The following is a 21368-nucleotide window of genomic DNA, read 5'->3' on the forward strand; positions in this document are numbered from 1 at the left end:
AGATAAAACTGCAACAAGCAACCCAGTATGTGATACATTACTGGAAACAGGGTTGCTGACCATTACGCTGCTCTCATATGGGACAGCAATTAACTGGTGAGACATTCCCTTTAGTGATTTTTATTTTGCTCTCAATCATTAACCCCTTAGTGATAGACCCAATTTTAACCTTAACCCCTTACCGTCCTTGGACATACTTAGTATGGCTTGGTCGGTGGGTACTTACCGACCTTACAAGTACTGAGTACGTCCAGACAAATTTGCACACACTTTAACCCACTAAATGCAGCAATCTCAGCATTTAGCAAGCGTGCCAAGTGAGAAAGACCCCTCTGCACTATGATCAGTGTCACTGCAACGACACAGCGGGGGTCCAATGTCATCATGATGATAGCAACCGCTCAGACCATGCGCAGAGCATGGTCTGAGAGGTTTGTGTAAGTGCAGCACTGACGAGCATAATCCACTGCAATGGTCATGCATTTCAATGGATTACAACTGTAATCAAGCTAGGAAAAGTGAAAGTCCCATAGTCATACTCGTGAGAAATTAACAAATTGTATGGTGCAATTTCTCCTGTTACCCTTATGAAAATGCAAAATGTGGGGCTAAAAAACCTTTAAAACCTGTAAACTGTGAAGCACGTGGAGGTTCAAGGTGCTCACCACACATCTAGATAAAGGCCTTGAGGGGTCTAGTTTCCAAAATGGTGTCACTTGTGAGGGCTTTCCACTGTTTAGGCACATCAGGGGCTCTTGAAACCCACCCAATAATTAATCCAGCAAATTTTGCATTCAAAAAGTCAAATGGCGCTGCTTGCCTTCTGAGCCTGCCATGCACCCCCACATCTGGGATATCTGCATGCTCTGGAGAAATTGCACAACAAATTTTGTGGTCCAATTCTTCCTGTTACCATCGTAAAAATGAAAAAATGAGGTCTGAAGTAAAAGTTTTGTGCAAAAAAGGTAAACGTTGATTTTTTCCTTACACATTCTGAAAATTCCTGTGAATATGATTTTGAGTACCTTGAGAGGTGCAATTTTTAGAATGGTATCACTTTTGGATATGTCCTGTCATATAGACCCCTCAAAGATACTTCAAATATAATGCGGTCCCTAAAAATGGTTTTGTAAACTTTGTTTAAAAAGTTGACCAGCGATATATCATTTTAACAACTTCCTAACCCAAAAAAAAAGGTTTCAAAAATTGTTCTGATTTTAAGTAGACATGTGGGAAATGTTATGTATTAAATATTTTGTGTGACAACTCTCTGATGTAAGGGCATACAAATTAAAAGTTTGAAAGTTACAAAATGTTCACAAATAAAAACAAGTCTTATTGAAGAAATGTTATCACTATCATAAAGTACAATACGTCAAGAAAAAACAGTCTCAGAATCCGTGAGATCCATTGACGCTTTCTAGAGTTATTACCTCATAAAATGACACTGGTCAGAATTGTAAAATTTGGCCTGGTCATGAAGGTGAAAACAAGCTTGAGGGGTAAAGAGGTTAATGACCAAGCCCTATTTTTCAAATCTAACCAGTATCATGTTATGTGATAACTCTGGAATGCTTCTATGTATCCCAGTGATTCTGACATTGCTTTTCATGACACACTGTGATTAACAATACTGATTAATTTAAGAAACTAAGTTTTGTTTATTTGTTTTTATGAAAGTATCCGAAATTTGACAAAAATTCCAAAAATTAACAATTTTCAAACTTTCAATGGTTACATCCTTAATCAGTGTACAGTTTATATTTGAAAAAGAGCTCATTCCGAGCCCAATATGCGTAATGAAACGACTTTCATATAACTGCAGAGCGTAGATCCTTCCTCTCCTCCAGCAGTCATCCAAACGCCTATCCTCATTCCTTTATAAATCCTTAAACTAGCAGTCATCCAAACACCTATCCTCCATTCCTTTATACATTCTTAAACTAGACAGTCATACAACACAAGATAGTTAATAAATAACATTTCCCATGTGTCTACTTTATGACAGCATCCCTTGTCAAACAGTTATTTATTTTGATACATTGTTAAAAGGGTTAAAATTTAGCAGCCTTTTATCACTTTTTGTAAGGAAATTTACAAATCCAAGTTTTTACAGACCTATTCTATTCATTGTTGAATGGACTTTGAGGGGCCTAGATCAGAAAACCTCCAGACGTGATACCATTTTACAAACCACCTCTCAAAATATTCTAAACTGCGGCTAGGAAATGTGTTAACACTTCAGGTGCTTCAAATGAATTAAGGCATAATCAATTGAAAAAATGAAAAAAAAAAAATTTTTCTTCTAAAATACTGCTTTACTACACAATTTATGATTTCCATGAAGGATAATAGGAGAAAATGGACCCCATAATTTGTTATGCAATTCCTACCGAAAACAGCGATACCCCATGTGTGGTCAAAAACTAATGCTTGCTCATATGGCAAAACTCTGGAAAACAAAGAGTGCTATTTACCTTTTTGGAATGCTAAATTGGACACCATGTTGCATTCACAGAGCCCCTGAGGTGCCAAAAAAAGCAGGAACACAAGTGACCCCCAATCTGGCAAACCAAACCCCATAAGGAATTCATCTATTGACGTAATGAACATTTTTATGCCACAAACTACAGCACAGAATTTAAAAACAAAGGGTTTATCCGCTAAAATTTTACTTTAGCCAGCCTCAATGTTTTAAATTCCCAAAGGGGTCAGTAGGAGAAAATGGAAAGGACGATTTATGTCATTTTTTAGGAGCATGGCAGTACCCCATATGTGTCGAAAAACTACTGTGAATTCACAGCTGGAATCAGATGGAAAGGAGTGCTCCTTTGCGTTTAAAACGCATATTGTGTTTGAGTAGATTGTGAGCTCCGTAAGCCCAGCCTCTGAGGTGCCAAATGAGCAGAAACTCCCACAAGTAGCCACATACTGTAAACTTCAGTATGGGACTAGTGAGTATTTTGAACCCAAAAGTACCTCACATTGGACCACGGAAACATAACATTTTAATTGTAAAAATGTATTTTTTTATAAGCTGCAAATTGGTCAGTTACACAACAGTTAATAGGTGAAATTGGGCCCCACAATCTCTCTTGAATATGGTGATGGCCCTATATGTCTTCGGAAAATACTGTTTGGCCAAACAGCAGGATGGAGACTATTACTTTTGGAGGACAAATTTTGCTAGAATAGTTTGTGGGTGACATTTGATGAGCGCCAAAAGGTGCCAGAACAGCAAAAAAAAAAAGAAAAAAAAACTAAAAATGACCCCATCTTAGAAAGTGCACCTCTCAATAACTTAATCTATCACTGCATGGACTACTTTGGCCCCTCAAGTTTTTTTCACTTTAACATCTAGGCCATGATTTATTCTGGAGAATTGTAATTATGCTAATTTAGTGCCCATATATTGTGCCCAGCTTGTGCTTCTGGAGACATGAATCCCACAAATTGTTAAGTGGGCTCGTCCTGTCGTCAGTAATGCTAAACATGTGATTGCTTACTTCGGTTTTTGAGGATTTTATTTGAGGGAGTGGGAGCCATGTCGCTTTCCGATAGTCTTTGTTCTTCCATTATTGTGGACACCCCTCTATATTTCCAGTGACATGATTGACCTGAGTCGTGACTGGTTTTGCGCAGGATAATTTATGGTTTTTATTGGTTTATTTTTAAATTGGTTTCAGCATAAGGCTGGGACCACATTCTTGTGTTCTACACTGAGCACTTACATCGGGGTTCAGTGTAAATCCCACAAATAGACAATTCAGAGGAGACCCACAAGGGAACCACTTACTATAATATAATGAGCAAATGGAGTTAATTTGGTCTCCATTTTATGTCTGCTCCGGTTGGAGCCATCTTTTTATGCATTTACAAAACTCTGGTCGACCACACTTGCACACTAAAAAGACACCTAAAATGATGGAACATCGCAGGAAAAGGGGCCAGATGGAGACCAACTGACACCATCTGCCTCATTGTGGTGAGTGATTTGTTCTGAATCATTAGTTTGGGGGGGATTTACACAGAAACCCAAACGTAAGCACTTAGAGGAGAGCACACGATAAATATGAGACAAGCAGGATGACGATTTTTTGGGGGCAAAATGAATAAACAGGAGTATAAGAAAATGACTTTCATGCGGTATAACTGAGAAGACTTCTTTATCATTCAGTTCAGTGCGATTACAACAATACCAAATTTATAACTTTGTTACGTTTTGCTACCAATCACAGAGTAAAAATGCTTTTTTATAAAACAAATAGTTGAAGATATTTTTTGGTACCATATTAGGGTACAAAACTTTTTTTACGCTCTTTTTATTCCTATTTTCAGATGCAGAATGAACAAAAAACACAGTAATTTAGTTGATTTTATAATTTTTTCCTTTATTTTATTCTTTGGTAAAAAAGTGATCAGACAGATTTATTCGTCTTGATTATAGCAATACCAGATTTATATAGCTTTTTTATTCTTTGCAACTTTTACACACTAAAAGCAATATTTCATTTCAACAAAAAAAAATAAAAAAAAGTTACAGCTCTCAGACCATGGCGATGCAAAGACAATTTTTTTTTTTTTTTTTTTTTCTTTGCATCTCCATGTTCTGAGAGCTGTAACTTTTATTAAACTATTTTTGTCAAATGAGCCATATTAGGACTCTTTTTTTGTGTAATGATTTGGAGTTTTCAATTATACAATTTTATTTTACGCATTACTTTTTATAGCGTTATTTTCAAGTTTGTGTGTCAGTATGATGAAAATGCAACATTTTTGGCATGGTTTATTTTTTTGTACGGTGTTCACCGCATGGAATAAATAACCTGACTGTTTTCCAGATCGGGTTGTTCTGGATGCGGTGATACCAATTATGTGTACTTTTTTTTGTTTATTTTTGTTTTAATGCAAAAGTCTTGTTCTTAGTGGTAAAAAGTTTCTCTTACTGTGTGCTTTTCTTTTTTTTTTTTTTTTTTTTTACATATTTTATCACTTTTTTCACTTAGTCCTAACTGTAGGACATGAATATATTTCACTTTGATCGTTGGTCTCATGAATCGTTAAGGGATTAAGAATCATGCTATGTGCAAATGTGGGCAGAATATGGCAATTATTATACATGAACAAATGTCAGGCAAAAAGCAAATTGAGGAAAATAGCAAAAAAGCAGTTAAATTAATTCAATACTTACAATTTTCTCTGAATTCAATGCTTGCAGGCAATACATGATCTGTTGCATGAGACTCCTGGGTTCTACAGAACAAGAAAGTGTAGAAAGCTAGAAAAGCTTGTTGTAAAAAACAAAATGTCAACATGACTAGAAAAGGGGTATGTAATAAGAGACAGCGTAAGATGTATCCTAGTTTATAAATTTAATGGACTTTAAAGAATTTTTTTCAAAGCAAAGTAGAAATTATAATATCTGTATTCAAAGTTTTAAAGTGACACCACCTCCATGATGGCGTCTGTACATATGCAGGAGTACAATACCAATCTACTGCCATCTAGTTAGATTAGATTTTCTAGCAGTGGTCAATAGTGACTGTAGCATCTAAGTAGTTAGACCGGGTAGGAGGCACTCTCTGTCTCCTCATAGCTTGGTATTTAATAAAAGTATTGAAAAAGATAGATGCATTTCAATGATCGGTAAATGGAATAAAAAAAAAAATGGTGATTTGTTTTCTCCACTTTAGCCATAAAAAAATGTGTTTTTCTTTACGTCACCATACATAGGATAATAAGGTACCATCAAAAAAGCAATTCAACCAAAATATGTACTGTATTTTTCACTTTATAAGACACACCCCCAAATTTGGTGAAGAAAAAGAGAAATTATTTTATGTTAAATGGAGGTGTATCTTATAATGCCAGTGTCCATCTTTCAAATCATATACCGTATATATGTCCCTCATCCTGGTATCTATATAACCCCCATTCTGGCACATTGCCCACTTGTGCTGGCACATAGTCCCCCCATCCCATCCTGGATATGGCCCCCCAGTCACTGTATGCCCCCCTGCTGGCACTCACATGGCCCCCCTCTCTCTATATGCCCCCCTGCTGACACGCACATGGCCCCCCTCACTTTATATGCCTCCCTGCTGGTACGCACATGGCCCCTGTGTCCCTATATTCCCTCGTGCTGGCATTCCTATATTCCCCCTGCTGGCACACATTGTCCCACCCATCCCTATATTCCCCCCTGCTGGCACACATTGTCCCGTCCATATACTCCCCCCTGCTGGCACACATTGTCCCCCCATCTCTATATTCGCCCCTGCTGGCACACATTGTCCCCCCCGTCCCTATATTCCCCCCTGCTGTCACACATGGCCCCTGTCCATATATTCCCCCCTGCTGTCACACATGGCCCCCGTCCCTATATTTCTCCCCTGCTGGCAAGCACTATATTAAAATAATAAACAGCTAACTCACTTTCTGATAATGTTTCCTGCTCCCAGCTCCCCCCATAGCTTTCCTGTGTCTGCGGAGGTCCTCGTCCTGCGAGGGCTGCTCATTCAGGCAGCTCACTGTAGCTACAAAACCTTCTATGATATGACCAATAGGACCTGCGGTCACGTGACTCGCAGTGCACACTGGGAGTCACGTGACCATAGGTCCTATTGGTCACATCATGGAAGGTCCTGAAGTGATGAACTTCCTGAAAGAGCAGCTGCTGCCACACGCACTGCAGGAGAATCTCAGCAGCCACAGGAAAGCCACGAGGGGAGCTGGGAGCAGGAACGATCATCGGTGACTATAATGATGGGTTCGGGGGGGGGTGAGTGCAGGCACATGTAATATGCACTGCTCCCCTGGCTACCAACTCAGCGCAGCTTCAGCACCGAGGTGATGGACGGCTGTTATGATTGGGTCACCGAGGAGGAAAACAAAACCAAGCTAAGTCACAGACAACCAGAGAGGTTGGTAACTACGCAGATTGCTGATCCCTGATCCTAACCACACAACTAACAGCAGCCGTGGAGCATACCTACGATGATTCTGGACGCCTCATCACAGCCGGAGGACTAAATAAGCCTAAAGGAAGAAAAAGGGAAATCTAAACTGCCCCAGAGCAGACCCCAAAGGAATAGACAGCCCCCACACATGTATTGACGGTGAAACAAGATGAAAGCACAAACACAGGTAGGAAAATAGGCTGAGCAAACGATGGGGCCCATAATAACTTGAAAGGACAGGAAAGGAAAGATACTGCCTGCAATCATGCCAAAAAAACCCTCAAAAAATGTCCAACACTTCTAATAGCAAAAAGAACCCTGAAGTCACTAGACTTCACCCACTATATCAGCATTCTGGCGTATTCTGAGAACAGAGCAAAAAGAGGCCAATCTAATAAGGGACAAAAAGCAAACACATACAGTAACATAAGAGTGGAAATTCAGCACAGCCCCAGCAGGGGCTGGCTGACCATACAAAAACTGAATAGACAAAACCAAATCAAATGTGAACATTAGCAGAGAAAACTTAGCTTGAGAAGACAGGAGCTGAGATGGAAACCAAGACCTCAGGAGGCAGGAAAAAATCACCAGCATGGGAAGAGGGAGTCGGCTGTCTTAAATCCAGTCTGAGACTCTAGACGTCCAATCGTCGTCCTCATTATCAGGTGGCAGGTCTCTGTTAATTAGATCAGCTTCATTACCTCCTGCCACCACCAGAGGGAGCCCGGAAAGAAAACTCACGACTCCTCTGTCAGCACAAACAGTTCCCTCAACAGAAACCAGAGGCAGACCAGAAAGAGTTCACTACAGTAGCCCCCCTTGAGGAGGGGTCACCGAACCCTCATCCACACCACCAGGCCAATCAGAATGGGCCCGGTGAAAAGCACGAACCAATCTATTGGCATGAATATCAGAGGCAGAGACCCAAGAATTATCCTCCTGGACACAACCCTTCCATTTGACCAAATACTGGAGTCTCCGTCTAACCAAACGAGAATCCAATATTTTCTCTACCTCATATTCCACATTGCCTTTAACCAACACAGGGTCAGGAGGTGCCGCCATAGGAACTACTGGCTCAACAAACCTCTTCAACAGCGATTTGTGAAATACGTTATGCATCTTAAACGTAACTGGAAAAACCAATCGAAAAGAAACAGGATTAAGAATCTCCAAAATCTTATAAGGTCCAATAAATCTTGGCTTGAACTTTGGAGACACAACCTTCATAGAAATATTCTTGGATGACAACCAAACCATATCACCCACTTTAAACCGGGGACCAATGGTCCTATGCCGGTTGGAAAACCGCTGGGCCTTTTACTGAGAGAGTGACAACTTAACCACCACTTGGTCCCAAATCTGCTGCATTCTCTCTACCACAGTGTCCACACCTGGGCAGGCTGAAGATTCCACTTGCCCTGAAGAAAATCGAGGATGAAACCCAAGGTTACAGAAAAAGGGCGACATCAAAGTGGCAGAACTAGCTCTATTGTTTAGCGCGAATTCGGCCAAGGGCAAAAATGAGACCAAGTCATCCTGATCAGCAGATATGAAACATCTCAAATAGGACTCCAAAGTCTGGTTTGTTCTCTCAGTCTGCCCATTGGTCTGAGGATGAAACGCAGAGGAGAAAGATAACTGAATTCCCAGATTGGAACAAAAGGCTTTCCAGAATCTGGAAACAAACTGGACTCCTCTGTCCGACACAATGTTCTCAGGAATCCCATGCAACCGAATCACCTGTTGTAAAAACAAGGGCACCAACTCTGAGGAAGATGGTAACTTTGGGAGTGGTACATGATGGACCATCTTAGAAAATCTATCACAAATCACCCAGATAACAGTCATTCTCTGAGAGACAGGAAGATCAGAAATAAAATCCATTGAGATATGGGTCCATGGCCTCTTGGGCACCGGCAGGGGCATCAACAACCCACTAAAGCGAGAACAGGGTTTAGACCGAGAACAAGTCCCACAGGACTGCACAAAATTCCTGACATCACGAGATAAGGCAGGCCACCAAAAAGGCCGACTCACCAAATCTCTGGCACCAAAAATACCTGGATGACCAGCCAATGAGGAGCATGAACTTCAGACATCACTCTCTTCCTCCATTGGTCAGGAACATACAATTTTCCCATAGGACAACGCTCAGGTTTATCCTCCTGAAATTCCTCCAGGACGAGTCTCAAATCGGGTGAAATGGCAGAAAGAACTACCCTCTCACCTAGTATGGTAGTAGGCTCGGTCACAATAAGAGAATCAGCAAAGAAACTCCTAGAAAGGGCGTCTGCCTTAACATTCTTAGTGCCTGGAAGAAAAGAGACCACAAAATTAAAACGCGTGAAAACAAGGCCCACCTAGCCTGTCTAGGATTCAAGCGTTTGGCAGACTCCAGATAAGTCAAATTCTTGTGGTTGGTGAGGACCACAACTTGATGTCTAGCTCCCTCCAACCAATATCTCCACTCTTCAAATGCCCATTTCATGGCCAACAATTCCCGATTCCTCACGTCATAGTTGCGTTCAAATGGGGAGAACTTTCGAGAAAAGAAGGCACAGGGATTCATCTTAGAAGTCACAGGATCTTTTGGGACAAAACAGCTCCTGCACCAATCTCAGAAGTATCTACCTCCACCTGAAATGGAAGTGAGACATCAGGTTGCCGTAAAACCGGAACAGAAGTGAATCTCCGCTTAAGCTCCTGAAATGCTGAGACAGCCTCTGGAGACAAATTCAGCACATCAGAGCCCTTCTTGGTCAGATCAGTCATTGGTTTGACAATACCAGAAAAATTACCTATAAATTTACGATAGACATTAGCAAAACCCCAAAACTTCTGGAGAGCCTTCAAAGAAGTGGGCTGAACCCAATCATAAATGACCTGTACCTTGGCCGGGTCCATTTCAATAGTCGACGGAGACTAAATAAATCCCAAAAATGAAATCCTCTGTACACCAAAGAGGCATTTCAATCCCTTAACAAACAGTGAATTCTCACTCAAAATCCAGAACACAGTCCAGACATGTTCCACATGAGAATCCCAATCACTGGAAAACATCAAAATATCATATAGATAGATGATCAAAAACTTATCCACAAAGTCCCGGAAAATATCATTCATAAAAGGACTGGAAGACAGAAGGGGCATTAGTGAGCCCAAAAGGCATCACCAGGTACTCAAAATGTCCCTCCGGAGTATTAAACGCCATCTTCCATTCATCCCCGTGCTTGATGCGAATAAGATTATACGCCCCCCTGAGGTCAAGATTAGTAAACCAGCAGGCATTCTTAACTCTGGAGAATAAATCAGACAACAGGGGTAACGGGTACTGATATTTAACCGTCATCTTGTTAAGGGAACGATAATCAATACAAGGTCTTAATGAACCATCTTTCTTGGCCACAAAAAACCCCCCAGCACCTAAGGGTGAAGAGGATGGTCTAATATGACCTTTCTCCAATGACTCCTTAATATAGGATCACATAGCATCATGTTCGGGTACTGATAAGTTGAAAAGCTGACCCTTGGGAAATTTACACCCAGGCATCAACTCAATTGCACAGTCATAACTCCTATGAGGAGGCAAAGACGCAGACTTACTTCTCACTAAATACATCAGAAAAATCGGCCAAATAATCAGGAATATCATGAGACTGAGGAGAGGTGGAGAAAACAGGAGTGTCCCTAAGAACACACTGACAACCCCAACTCGCCACAGACACAGATTTCCAATTCAAAACTGGATTATGAGTTTGCAACCAGGGAAAACCCAGAACAATAGTATCATGCAAATTGTGCAGCACCAAAAATTTACAATTTTCTTGCTGGTCTGGGGCAACTCGCATTATCACCTGGGTCCAAAACTGAGGTTTATTCTCCGCCAAAGGAGTAGCATCAATACTCCTCAAAGGAAAAGGCGTCCGCAAAGGTATCATGGGAAAACCACAATGTTTAGCAAAGTCCAAATACATCAGATTCAAAGCTGCTCCTGAATCTACAAAAGCCTTAGCGGAAAATGTGGTAAGGAGCAGATCAGAGTAATTGCCAAAAGAAACTTAGGTTGTACACTGCCCACAGCAAATGTGTGTGCAAAACGTTTCTCTCGTTTAGGGCAGACAGAAATCGTATGAGAGGCGTCTCCACAGAAAAAACACAGCTTATTACGCCTTCTAAACTCCTGACGTTGCGCCCTAGACAAAACCCTATAACATTGCATAGGTTCAGACGTTTGTTCAAAAGGTGGCAACGCCTCTCGTGTAGTTTTACGTTCATGTAAACTCCGATCAACTTGAATGGCTAATGACATAGAATCATCAAGACCAGAGGGAACAGGAAATACCACCATAACATCTTTTACGGTCTCTGATAAACCCTTCCGAAAGAGAGCTGCCAATGCACCATCATTCCATGTAGTAAGGACTGCCCACTTTCGGAATTTTTGACAGTATAACTCTGCAGAATCCTGACCCTGATTTAATGCCAACAGGGTTTTCTCAGCTTGATCAACAGCATTAGGTTCATCATACAACAACCCCAAGGCTTGAAAAAATGTGTCCACATTAGTCAGAATAGGATTTTCAGGTGTCAGAGAAAAAGCCCAATCCTGGGGATCGCCGCGCAGCAAGGAGATGACAATTTTAACCTGCTGCACAGCGCTCCTCAATGAGTTAGGCTTCAGGGCAAGAAATAATTTACAATTATTCTTAAAATTCAAAAATTTAGACCCGATCCCCAGAAAACACATCAGGAGTAGGGATCTTTGGTTCAACAGCATGTGACTGAGAGAGATAAAAGGAAATTCCCTGCACTTCAGCAGCGAGATGCTCCACACGATCAGACAATTGCTTAATCTCCATTAGAAAAAAATCCTCCTACGGCCCCAGAGAAAAAAATACATATAAAAAAAATTCTGTCACTTTTTTTTTAAACCATTTTTTCCTGCTTTTGAGTACCCTAGAATCTGCGGTAAGGCTTGTGATTCTGTTAGGATTGCGTCACCGAGGAGGAAAACAAAAGCAAGCTATGTCACAGAAAACCAGAGAGGTTGGTATCTACGCGGATTGCAGACTCCTGATCCTAACCAAACAACTAACAGCAGCCGTGGAGCGTACCTACGATGATTCTAGCCGCCTTGTCACAGCCGGAGGACTAAATAAGCCTAAAGCAAGAAAAGGGGAAATCTAAACTGCCCCAGAGCAGACCCCAAAGGAATAGACAGCCCCCACACATGTATTGACGGTGAAACAAGATGAAAGCACAAACACAGGTAGGAAAATAGGCTTGAGCAAACGATGGGGCCCACACTAACTTGAAAGGTCAGGAAAGGAAAGACACTGTCTGCAATCACGCCAAAAAACCCTGCAAAAAATGTCCAACACTTCTGATAGCAAAAAGAACCCTGAAGTCACTAGACTTCACCCACTATATCAGCACTCTGGCATATTCTGAGAACAGAGCAAAAAGAGGCGCATCTAATAAGGGACAAAAAGCAAATTGGCACAAACAGTAACATAAGAGTGGAAATTCAGCACATCCCCAGCAGGGGCTGGCTGACCACAGAAAAACTGAATAGACAAAACCAAATCAAATGTGAACATTAGCAGAGAAAACGTAGCTTGAGAAGACAGGAGCTGAGATGGAAACCAAGACCTCAGGAGGCAGGAAAAAAATCACCAGCATGGGAAGAGGGAGTCGGCTGTCTTAAATCCAGTCTGAGACTCTAGACGTCCAATCGTCGTCCTCATTATCAGGTGGCAGGTCTCTGTTAATTAGATCAGCTTCATTACCTCCTGCCACCACCAGAGGGAGCCCGGAAAGAGAACTCACGACTCCTCTGTCAGCACAAACAGTTCCCTCAACAGAAACCAGAGGCAGACCAGAAAGAGTTCACTACAGTAGCCCCCCTTGAGGAGGGGTCACCGAACCCTCATCCACACCACCAGGCCAATCAGAAACCAGAGGCAGATCAGAAAATGAGTTCACAACAGACAGCGGGTGCAGTGAATATTACATGAGCCTAATGAGCGGGAGCACGTGAAAACCCGCTGTCTCTGCAGCCAGCCTACCCCAGCGCCGACCCCCCCACTCTATAACACAGCAGCACACAGATTTGCATTATAAGATGCACCCCCCACTTTCCTCCCAAATTTGGGGGAACAAAAGTGTCTCTTATAATCCGAAAAATACGGTACTCAATTTTTAAACAAATAAATCAAATAAAACATAATTTTTAATAATATTATATTAAGAAAAAGACAATCTTTTCATTAAGAAAAATGACAATTAATGACTCAAAGAAACAATAAGATACTTATTTTTGTCTGCAACAACAATAAATAAAGAAGGAAGGACGGAGAGTTCACACAAATATTGAACTGATATATCCCTGGCTGATTGCGGAGGTTGGCACCCTATACCTGCACAATGGCGCCCCCGCTTGTCGGCGGCTATTCCTCCCTGTCCCTACAAATCCCTAACAAAAGAAACAGGGTGCCAAAGGTCAAAAAATTAAGGTATGATATGATCAAGTCCACATAGTACCCAAGCTCTGATATATGATATGGTACGTGTACTATATCCGTTAAGGAAATCCCTATTACAAGGGTATACAAATAGGCAGTCAATCTAAAATAGAGAATTCAGATCAAATCATTACTCTTATATCCAATACAACAGAGCACAGAAGTTATATGCATGTATGTAAATGCAGCCAAATTTAAAGAGACTTTTACAATTTGGTCAGAATGATACCCCATTTTTTTTAGTAATAGCTTCAACCCTTTCAATAAGGGAACAGACAAAAAACCCTTTCAATAAGGGAATAGACAATATATTTAATTTAGGGAGACAGCCAACAAAACACACCCTTTCAATGAGGGAATAGACCAAGTATTACAGACAGCGCGGTTATACTAATATATATGTCAAGCAATTTGTATTCTGCTGCTTTAGGGGAGAGATCATACAGGTGTATACCATACTGCACACAATCCCCAACACCATATATACTTAGGATAGAGCTTTGGGAACAAAAAAGAACCACATGTTAAGTAGCTCCAAAAAGTGCTCTTAGTGCATTATTAATTGATTAGCACATTGTTACTGCACATATACATTACTTCAAATGAACATTTTTCCCAGCTACTACCCTTATGAAAATCCAGTGTCCATATATACTCGAAACGTTTACCCATATTGCGGTTCATCAGGAGAACATACTGAAAAGGAGAACTTATCTTATCGTGTCATCAAAACGAGAAGGCCATAGACAGTGTGGGGATGATGCCCATTAATACAAGCCATAGAACTGGTATTCGCCATACTCAAACCTCACCATCGCCCCTCCATTTGAGGCGTCTGCAGATGCACTTCCGGGAGATCCCGGAAACTACTTGCTGTCTATGTGGAACGCAAATACGGTTCATTTCGCGCATGTGCAAATCACGCGTGCACCAAGAATGTTCACCGCTCTACGTCCTCTTGACACTCATCGTGCGGTCCACGATGCACCTCAACTAGTCCTTCTGTTTCCATTCTATTTATATTCATTGAGTCTCCAGGGAGAATATCATTAATTTTTAGGGAGGAGCAGGCTTCTCAAATAACTCCCATATACATATTAAATCAATAACTCATCCGTTTACATAAAAACAAGGTCCCATATCAGAGGAAAATTCAAGGTGAGGTGGTTACCCATAGATCTCAAAAGAACAAAATTATCTCCAAGAGTCAATTTTTCAGATACAATAAATATAATTGATTTAGCCATCACCTATCCAGGTCAGTGGGTCTCAATAGCGGTTCTTCCTCACAAGTTTTCGAAAAATAGGGAAGAAAATGACCAAATCAATGACACTTATCAGGGGGAATGGGGGAGGTGAAGGGGGGAATTACAAAAAACAACAATATTGTAACAGTTCATTGAGACCACTCGGGAATACAGTATTCATGCGATAGATCTACCTGCTCCCAATTACCTCCCCTTTTTGGTGGTGTAACCACCTACATCACCACAAAGTGGAAACTGTTTAATTCCCCAGCATGTACATCCCTCACATGCCCTATCAAACTGTCCCACTAGTTAACCCCTTTAGTGAACCCCTTAAAAAAAACAAAAACAAAGCAAAAAACAATTCTTTATCATCATACAGCCGAACAAAAAGTGCAATAACGTGCGATTAAAAAGACAGATATGAATAAACATGGTACCGCTGAAAACGTCATCTTGTCCCGCAAAAAACAAGGAACAACACAGCATCATCAGCGAAAAAAAAAACAAACTTATAGCTCGCAGAATAAAGCGATGCAAAAATAATTATATCTAATACTAGCTGAAGAGTCCGGCGCTGCCCGGGCATAGTAACTGTGGATAGTTTAGCAAATTATAATTATCCTCCATCCCATAGTCCCGTGCCCATATACCCATCACACATCCTCCATCCCATAGTCCCATGCCCATATACCCATCATACATATTCGCCATCCCATAGTCGAGTGCCCATATACCCATCACACATCCTTCATCTCATAGTCCCATGCCCATATACCCATCATACATATCCTCCATCCCATAGTCCCGTGCCCATATACCCATCATACATATCCACGATCCCATAGGCCCGTGCCCATATACAAATCACACATCCTCCATCCCACAGTCCCATGCCCATATACCCATCATACATATTTGCCATCCCATAGTTGAGTGCCCATATACCCATCACACATCCTTCATCTAATAGTCCCATGCCCATATACCCATCATACATATCCTCCATCCCATAGTCCCGTGCCCATATACCCATCACACATCCTCCTTCCCATAGTCCCGTGCCCATATACCCATCACACATCCTCCTTCCCATAGTCCCGTGCCCATATACCCGTCATACATATCCTCCATCCCATAGTCCAGTGCCCATATACCATTCACACATCCTCCATCCCATAGTCAACCATTATGACATCATAATGAGCGGCGGGGCTTGCAACCTACGATGACATCAGCGTCGCCATGGCAATCATTATAAAACATGGAAAAATTATAGCTCTCAAAATGTGGTGATGGAAAAACTGATTTTACAATAAAAAGCGTCTTTTAGCATATGACAGCATCCAAACATAAAAACCCGTTATAAATAGTAAATCAAACCCCCTTTATCACCCCTTTAGTTAGGGAAAAATAATAAAATTAAAAAAATGTATTTATTTCCATTTTCCCATTAGGGTTAGGGCCAGAGCTAGGGTTAGGGCTGAGATTAGGGTCAGGGGTGTGTTGTGGTTATGGCTGGAGTTATAATTGGGGGGTTTACACTGTTTGGGCACATCAGGTGCTCTCCAAATGCAAAATAGTGTCTGATCTCAATTCCAGCCAATTCTGCATTGAAAAAGTCTAAAGTCTAGTGCTTCTTCCCTTCCAAGTTCTGCCATGCGCCCAAACAGTGGTTTACCCCCACATATGGGGTATCAGTCCATTTAAGGCAAATTGCTTAACAACTTTTGGGGTCCAATTTCTCCTGTTACCCTTGAGAAAATAAAAAATTAGGGGTAAAAATATAAATTTTGTGGAAAAAAAATATATTTTTTTATTTGTATGGCTCTACCTTTATAAAGTTCTGTGAAGTACTTGGGGGTTCAAAGTGCTCACCACACATCTAGATAAGTTCCTTGGGGGGGTCTAGTTTCCAAAATGGGGTCACTTGTGGAGGGGTTTCCACTGTTCAGGCACATCTGGGGCTCTCCAAATGTGATATGGGGTCAAGCCAATTCTGCGTTGAAAAAGTTAAATGGAGCTGCTTGCCTTCCAAGCTATGAAAATGCGCCCAAACTGTGGTTAACCCCCACATATGGGGTATCAGCATACTCAGGGCAAATTGCACAATAACTTTTTGGGTCGTGTTTCCCTTGAGAAAATAAAAATTGGGGATGAAAAGATGTAGTGCGAATATAAAAATGGCTATTTTGAGCCCACATATTGAAATATATAGAATGGATTCTATATATTACATAGCTGCATTTCTGATCAAACATTAACAGTTACAGACAGATAATGATGTAATCTCTGTTTGTGGTGGGTTTATCAGACCATTAGATAGCTGCATTTCTGATGTGACAGACAATACCCACAGTGACATAATGTTGAACTGTTTCACAAATAGTTCTAAGTTTCTATGTTTGTCATAGTAAAACATTAAGGTTTATTTAACCTCTGTCTGTGTTGATTTGATCTAAATCCATTATGGCTTTTATATTCTAAGGGGCTATGACCCATTTTCTGATGATTCCATGACATCTCAGTTTCATCCAATCTTGAAAGCTGGCCACTGAAAGGGCTGGATGAAACTAGTGGTTACTCAGTGTAATTTATTATATAAAGCCAGAGAAACATGACTTAAGGCCCTTTTACATTTAGCGTTGCACCAGCGATCCGACCAGGTCAGGATCGCTGGTGCATCGCTAAATGATCGCTAGTGAGCTGTCACACAGGCAGACCTCACAGTGATGTAGCAGCGACGCAGCGCACGATACTCACCTTTCACACACAGCGATCCTGACATCCTCCCGCCCGTCTCCACGCGTCGCTCGTCGCCCCAGCAGGAAGCTGACGACGAGAAATGGAGCCGGACATTAACGGGCGATCAGCGATGGACAGCGGGGGAGCCGGTCGGAGGTAAGTATCACACATAGCGATATCACTATAACGTCACAAAATCGGTGACGTTATAGCGATATCACTAGCGATATCGCTATGTGTAAAACCCCCTTTCGACAGAAGCAAAAACTGTATACCGGTATGTGTACAGTGTTAATACCTGCATAAGTGGGGACGCCCGTGCAGTGTTGTGAATCTCCAGGGGTTCTCTGTCTTGGTGTTGCTTCGCTGATATTCCAGACGGATGATGTTTAAAAGCCTCTTGGTGATTGATAATGTGAGTATACTGTATATACTGTAGTTAATCTTTATATATACCCAATCATTATATGTATTGAATCTTTATATGTACTTAACCTTTGTATCTTAAAATATACAAAAGTGTACGCAATCATACTATCCAATCATACTATTCCTTTAATTTTGTACATTGAAATAAAATTGCGTTATATCGCAAGCAGTAGCCTTCTTTAAAGCCGTATCCGAACCTTAGTGTTAAAAACTTGGCAATACAAAAGATCATTTTGGTGGAAAAGCCGGATTACTTACCGGTAATGCTCTTTTAATGAGTCCACGACAGCACCCACTGGAGGTATCGGATCCGCCCATTTGGAACAGGAAACCCTACAGGAAAGATAAAAGGGGCGGTCCGCCTTTCCTCCTCAGTTTTTCGTTTCAGAGTACCAGAGGGACCGCCAAGGATTAGGCAATGTTCTCTTATTTTAACATCTTTCTTATCCATTATTTGGTTAATATACTTTAACTATTGATATCCTTAGGGGGGGAAGTGAACGGGTGCTGTCGTGGACTCATTAAAAGAGCATTACCGGTAAGTAATCCGGCTTTTTACTCTTCGCCACGACAGCACCCACTGGAGAGATTCCAGAGACCATCACCTGGGTGGGACCACCGTGCCAAGGATAGTCCTGCCAAAGCTTAAGTCAGAGGTTGATAAAAGATCAAGTCTGTAGTGGTTATAGAAGGTAGAAGGGGATGACCAAACTGCCGCCTTACATATAGTTTCAATCGGAACATCTCCCTTTTCCGCCCAAGAGGTTGCCATTGCCCTGGTGGAATGCGCCCTGATGTTCCCTGGAGGATCTTCGTTTTTTGCGGAGTAGGCTAAACGAATGGCCTCTCTGATCCACCGGGAAATGGTGCTCTTCGTGACTCCATACCCCTTCTTACAGCCCTGAAATGAAACAAATAGGGCCCTACTCTGCCTCCAACTGTTGGACCTCTCAATACATTTCAGGACAGTTCTTTTGACGTCCAGAGTATGGAACTTCTGCTCTTCCGGAGTAGAGGGATTTTTATAGAAGGTTGGGAGGAGTATCTCCTGATATCTATGGTATTTTGTTGCCACTTTTGGCAGGTAGGCAGGGTCTGGTTTTAATACCAATCTGTCTTGGTATTCTTGGAAAAAAGGTGGATCTATTGACAAGGCCTGGATATCACCTACTCTTCTAGCTGAGGTCAGTGATACTAGGAGGGCCATTTTAAGTGCTAAGTATTTGAAGGGTATTGTGTCGATCGGCTCAAAGGGGTCTACCGTTAGGGCGTCTAAGACCAGATTTAGATCCCATGTAGGGACGGAGGGTATGTGGATTGGAGCTATTCGTTCACATGCTGTAATGAAACGAGTTATCCACTTGTTGCCTGCTATATTATGGCCATATAGTGCTCCTAATGCCGATATTTGTACTTTCAGTGTATTTACTGCTAAGCCTAAGTCTTTCCCCTTCTGCAGAAATTCCAAGATTGGGATTATCGGAACTTCTGCTGTATGAGGTACTGTATGGAATTGAAGAAATTTTTTCCATATTCTAGTGTAAATTTGGGTTGTGGACTGTTTTCTACTTTGTAGTAGTGTAGTAATTAAGGACTCCGAGAATCCTCTTGTCCTCAATAACTGCCTCTCAAATTCCACGCCGTCAAGTGCAAGCTGAGCACTTGAGGGTGGAAAAAGGGGCCTTGGGAGAGTAGATTGGCAGTCGGAAGGATCCAAGGATCTATTATTGACATAATCTGCAGCCACGAAAACCACGGTCTTTTTGGCCAGAACGGTGCTATTAAGATTATTCTTGCTTTGTCTTCTCTGATCTTCCGAATTACTTGAGGTAGGAGGATCAATGGAGGGAACGCATACGCCAGGTTGAAATTCCATGGAGTCAGAAAGGCGTCCAGAATGTCTGGGTGATCTGACGGAGATAGGGAGGCAAATGTTTTTATCTGCCTGTTCTCCTTTGTGGCGAAAAGGTCCACCTCGGGTTGTCCCCATGAGGCTACTATGTCCCTGAAGACCTTCCGATTGAGGCACCACTCTCCTTGTCGTAGAGTGTGTCGGCTTAGGAAGTCTGCCTTTTGATTGCTCTCGCCTCTGATATGAAGGGCTGAGAGGGACAAAAAATAGTTTTCTGCTAAGTTTAGAATTCTTGACGCTGAAGACATCAGAGTCTCTGATCGAGTTCCTCCTTGTCTGTTTATACAGTGGGGCAAAAAAGTATTTAGTCAGTCAGCAATAGTGCAAGTTCCACCACTTAAAAAGATGAGAGGCGTCTGTAATTTACATCATAGGTAGACCTCAACTATGGGAGACAAACTGAGAAAAAAAAATCCAGAAAATCACATTGTCTGTTTTTTTTTCATTTTATTTGCATATTATGGTGGAAAATAAGTATTTGGTCAAAAACAAAATTTCATCTCAATACTTTGTGATATATCCTTTGTTGGCAATGACAGAGGTCAAATGTTTTCTGTAAGTCTTCACAAGGTTGCCACACACTGTTGTTGGTATGTTGGCCCATTCCTCCATGCAGATCTCCTCTAGAGCAGTGATGTTTTTGGCTTTTCGCTTGGCAACACGGACTTTCAACTCCCTCCAAAGGTTTTCTATAGGGTTGAGATCTGGAGACTGGCTAGGCCACTCCAGGACCTTGAAATGCTTCTTACGAAGCCACTCCTTCGTTGCCCTGGCGGTGTGCTTTGGATCATTGTCATTTTGAAAGACCCAGCCACGTTTCATCTTCAATGCCCTTGCTGATGGAAGGAGGTTTGCACTCAAAATCTCACGATACATGGCCCCATTCATTCTTTCATGTACCCGGATCAGTCGTCCTGGCCCCTTTGCAGAGAAACAGCCCCAAAGCATGATGTTTCCACCACCATGCTTTACAGTAGGTATGGTGTTTGATGGATGTTACTCAGTATTCTTTTTCCTCCAAACACGACAAGTTGTGTTTCTACCAAACAGTTCCAGTTTGGTTTCATCAGACCATAGGACATTCTCCCAAAACTCCTCTGGATCATCCAAATGCTCTCTAGCAAACTTCAGACGGGCCCGGACATGTACAGGCTTAAGCAGTGGGACACGTCTGGCACTGCAGGATCTGAGTCCATGGTGGTGTAGTGTGTTACTTATGGTAGGCCTTGTTACATTGGTCCCAGCTCTCTGCAGTTCATTCACTAGGTCCCCCCGCGTGGTTCATGGATTTTTGCTCACCGTTCTTGTGATCATTCTGACCCCACGGGGTGGGATTTTGTGTGGAGCACCAGATCGAGGGAGATTATCAGTGGTCTTGTATGTCTTCCATTTTCTAATTATTGCTCCCACAGTTGATTTCTTCACTCCAAGCTGGTTGGCTATTGCAGATTCAGTCTTCCCAGCCTGGTGCAGGGCTACAATTTTGTTTCTGGTGTCCTTTGACAGCTCTTTGGTCTTCACCATAGTGGAGTTTGGAGTCAGACTGTTT

General features: G+C 41.8%; 1 protein-coding gene across 21 annotated transcripts in view; it reads right to left on the reverse strand.

Annotated features, from left to right (window-relative positions):
* The window catches only part of AFDN (afadin, adherens junction formation factor), a 647761-nt gene that overhangs the window by 299424 nt on the left and 326969 nt on the right, over window positions 1–21368 (reverse strand). For all 21 annotated transcript variants that reach the window (XM_073551829.1, XM_073551831.1, XM_073551836.1 and 18 more), the window contains one exon: window positions 5192–5253. In XM_073551829.1, the coding sequence (XP_073407930.1) occupies window positions 5192–5253 (62 nt within the window). The remainder of the gene's footprint in view (window positions 1–5191; window positions 5254–21368) is intronic.

This window comes from Dendrobates tinctorius, unplaced genomic scaffold (assembly GCF_039654945.1).
Source record: "Dendrobates tinctorius isolate UK_male_01 unplaced genomic scaffold, ASM3965494v1 ptg000181l, whole genome shotgun sequence".
NCBI lineage: Eukaryota > Metazoa > Chordata > Amphibia > Anura > Dendrobatidae > Dendrobates > Dendrobates tinctorius.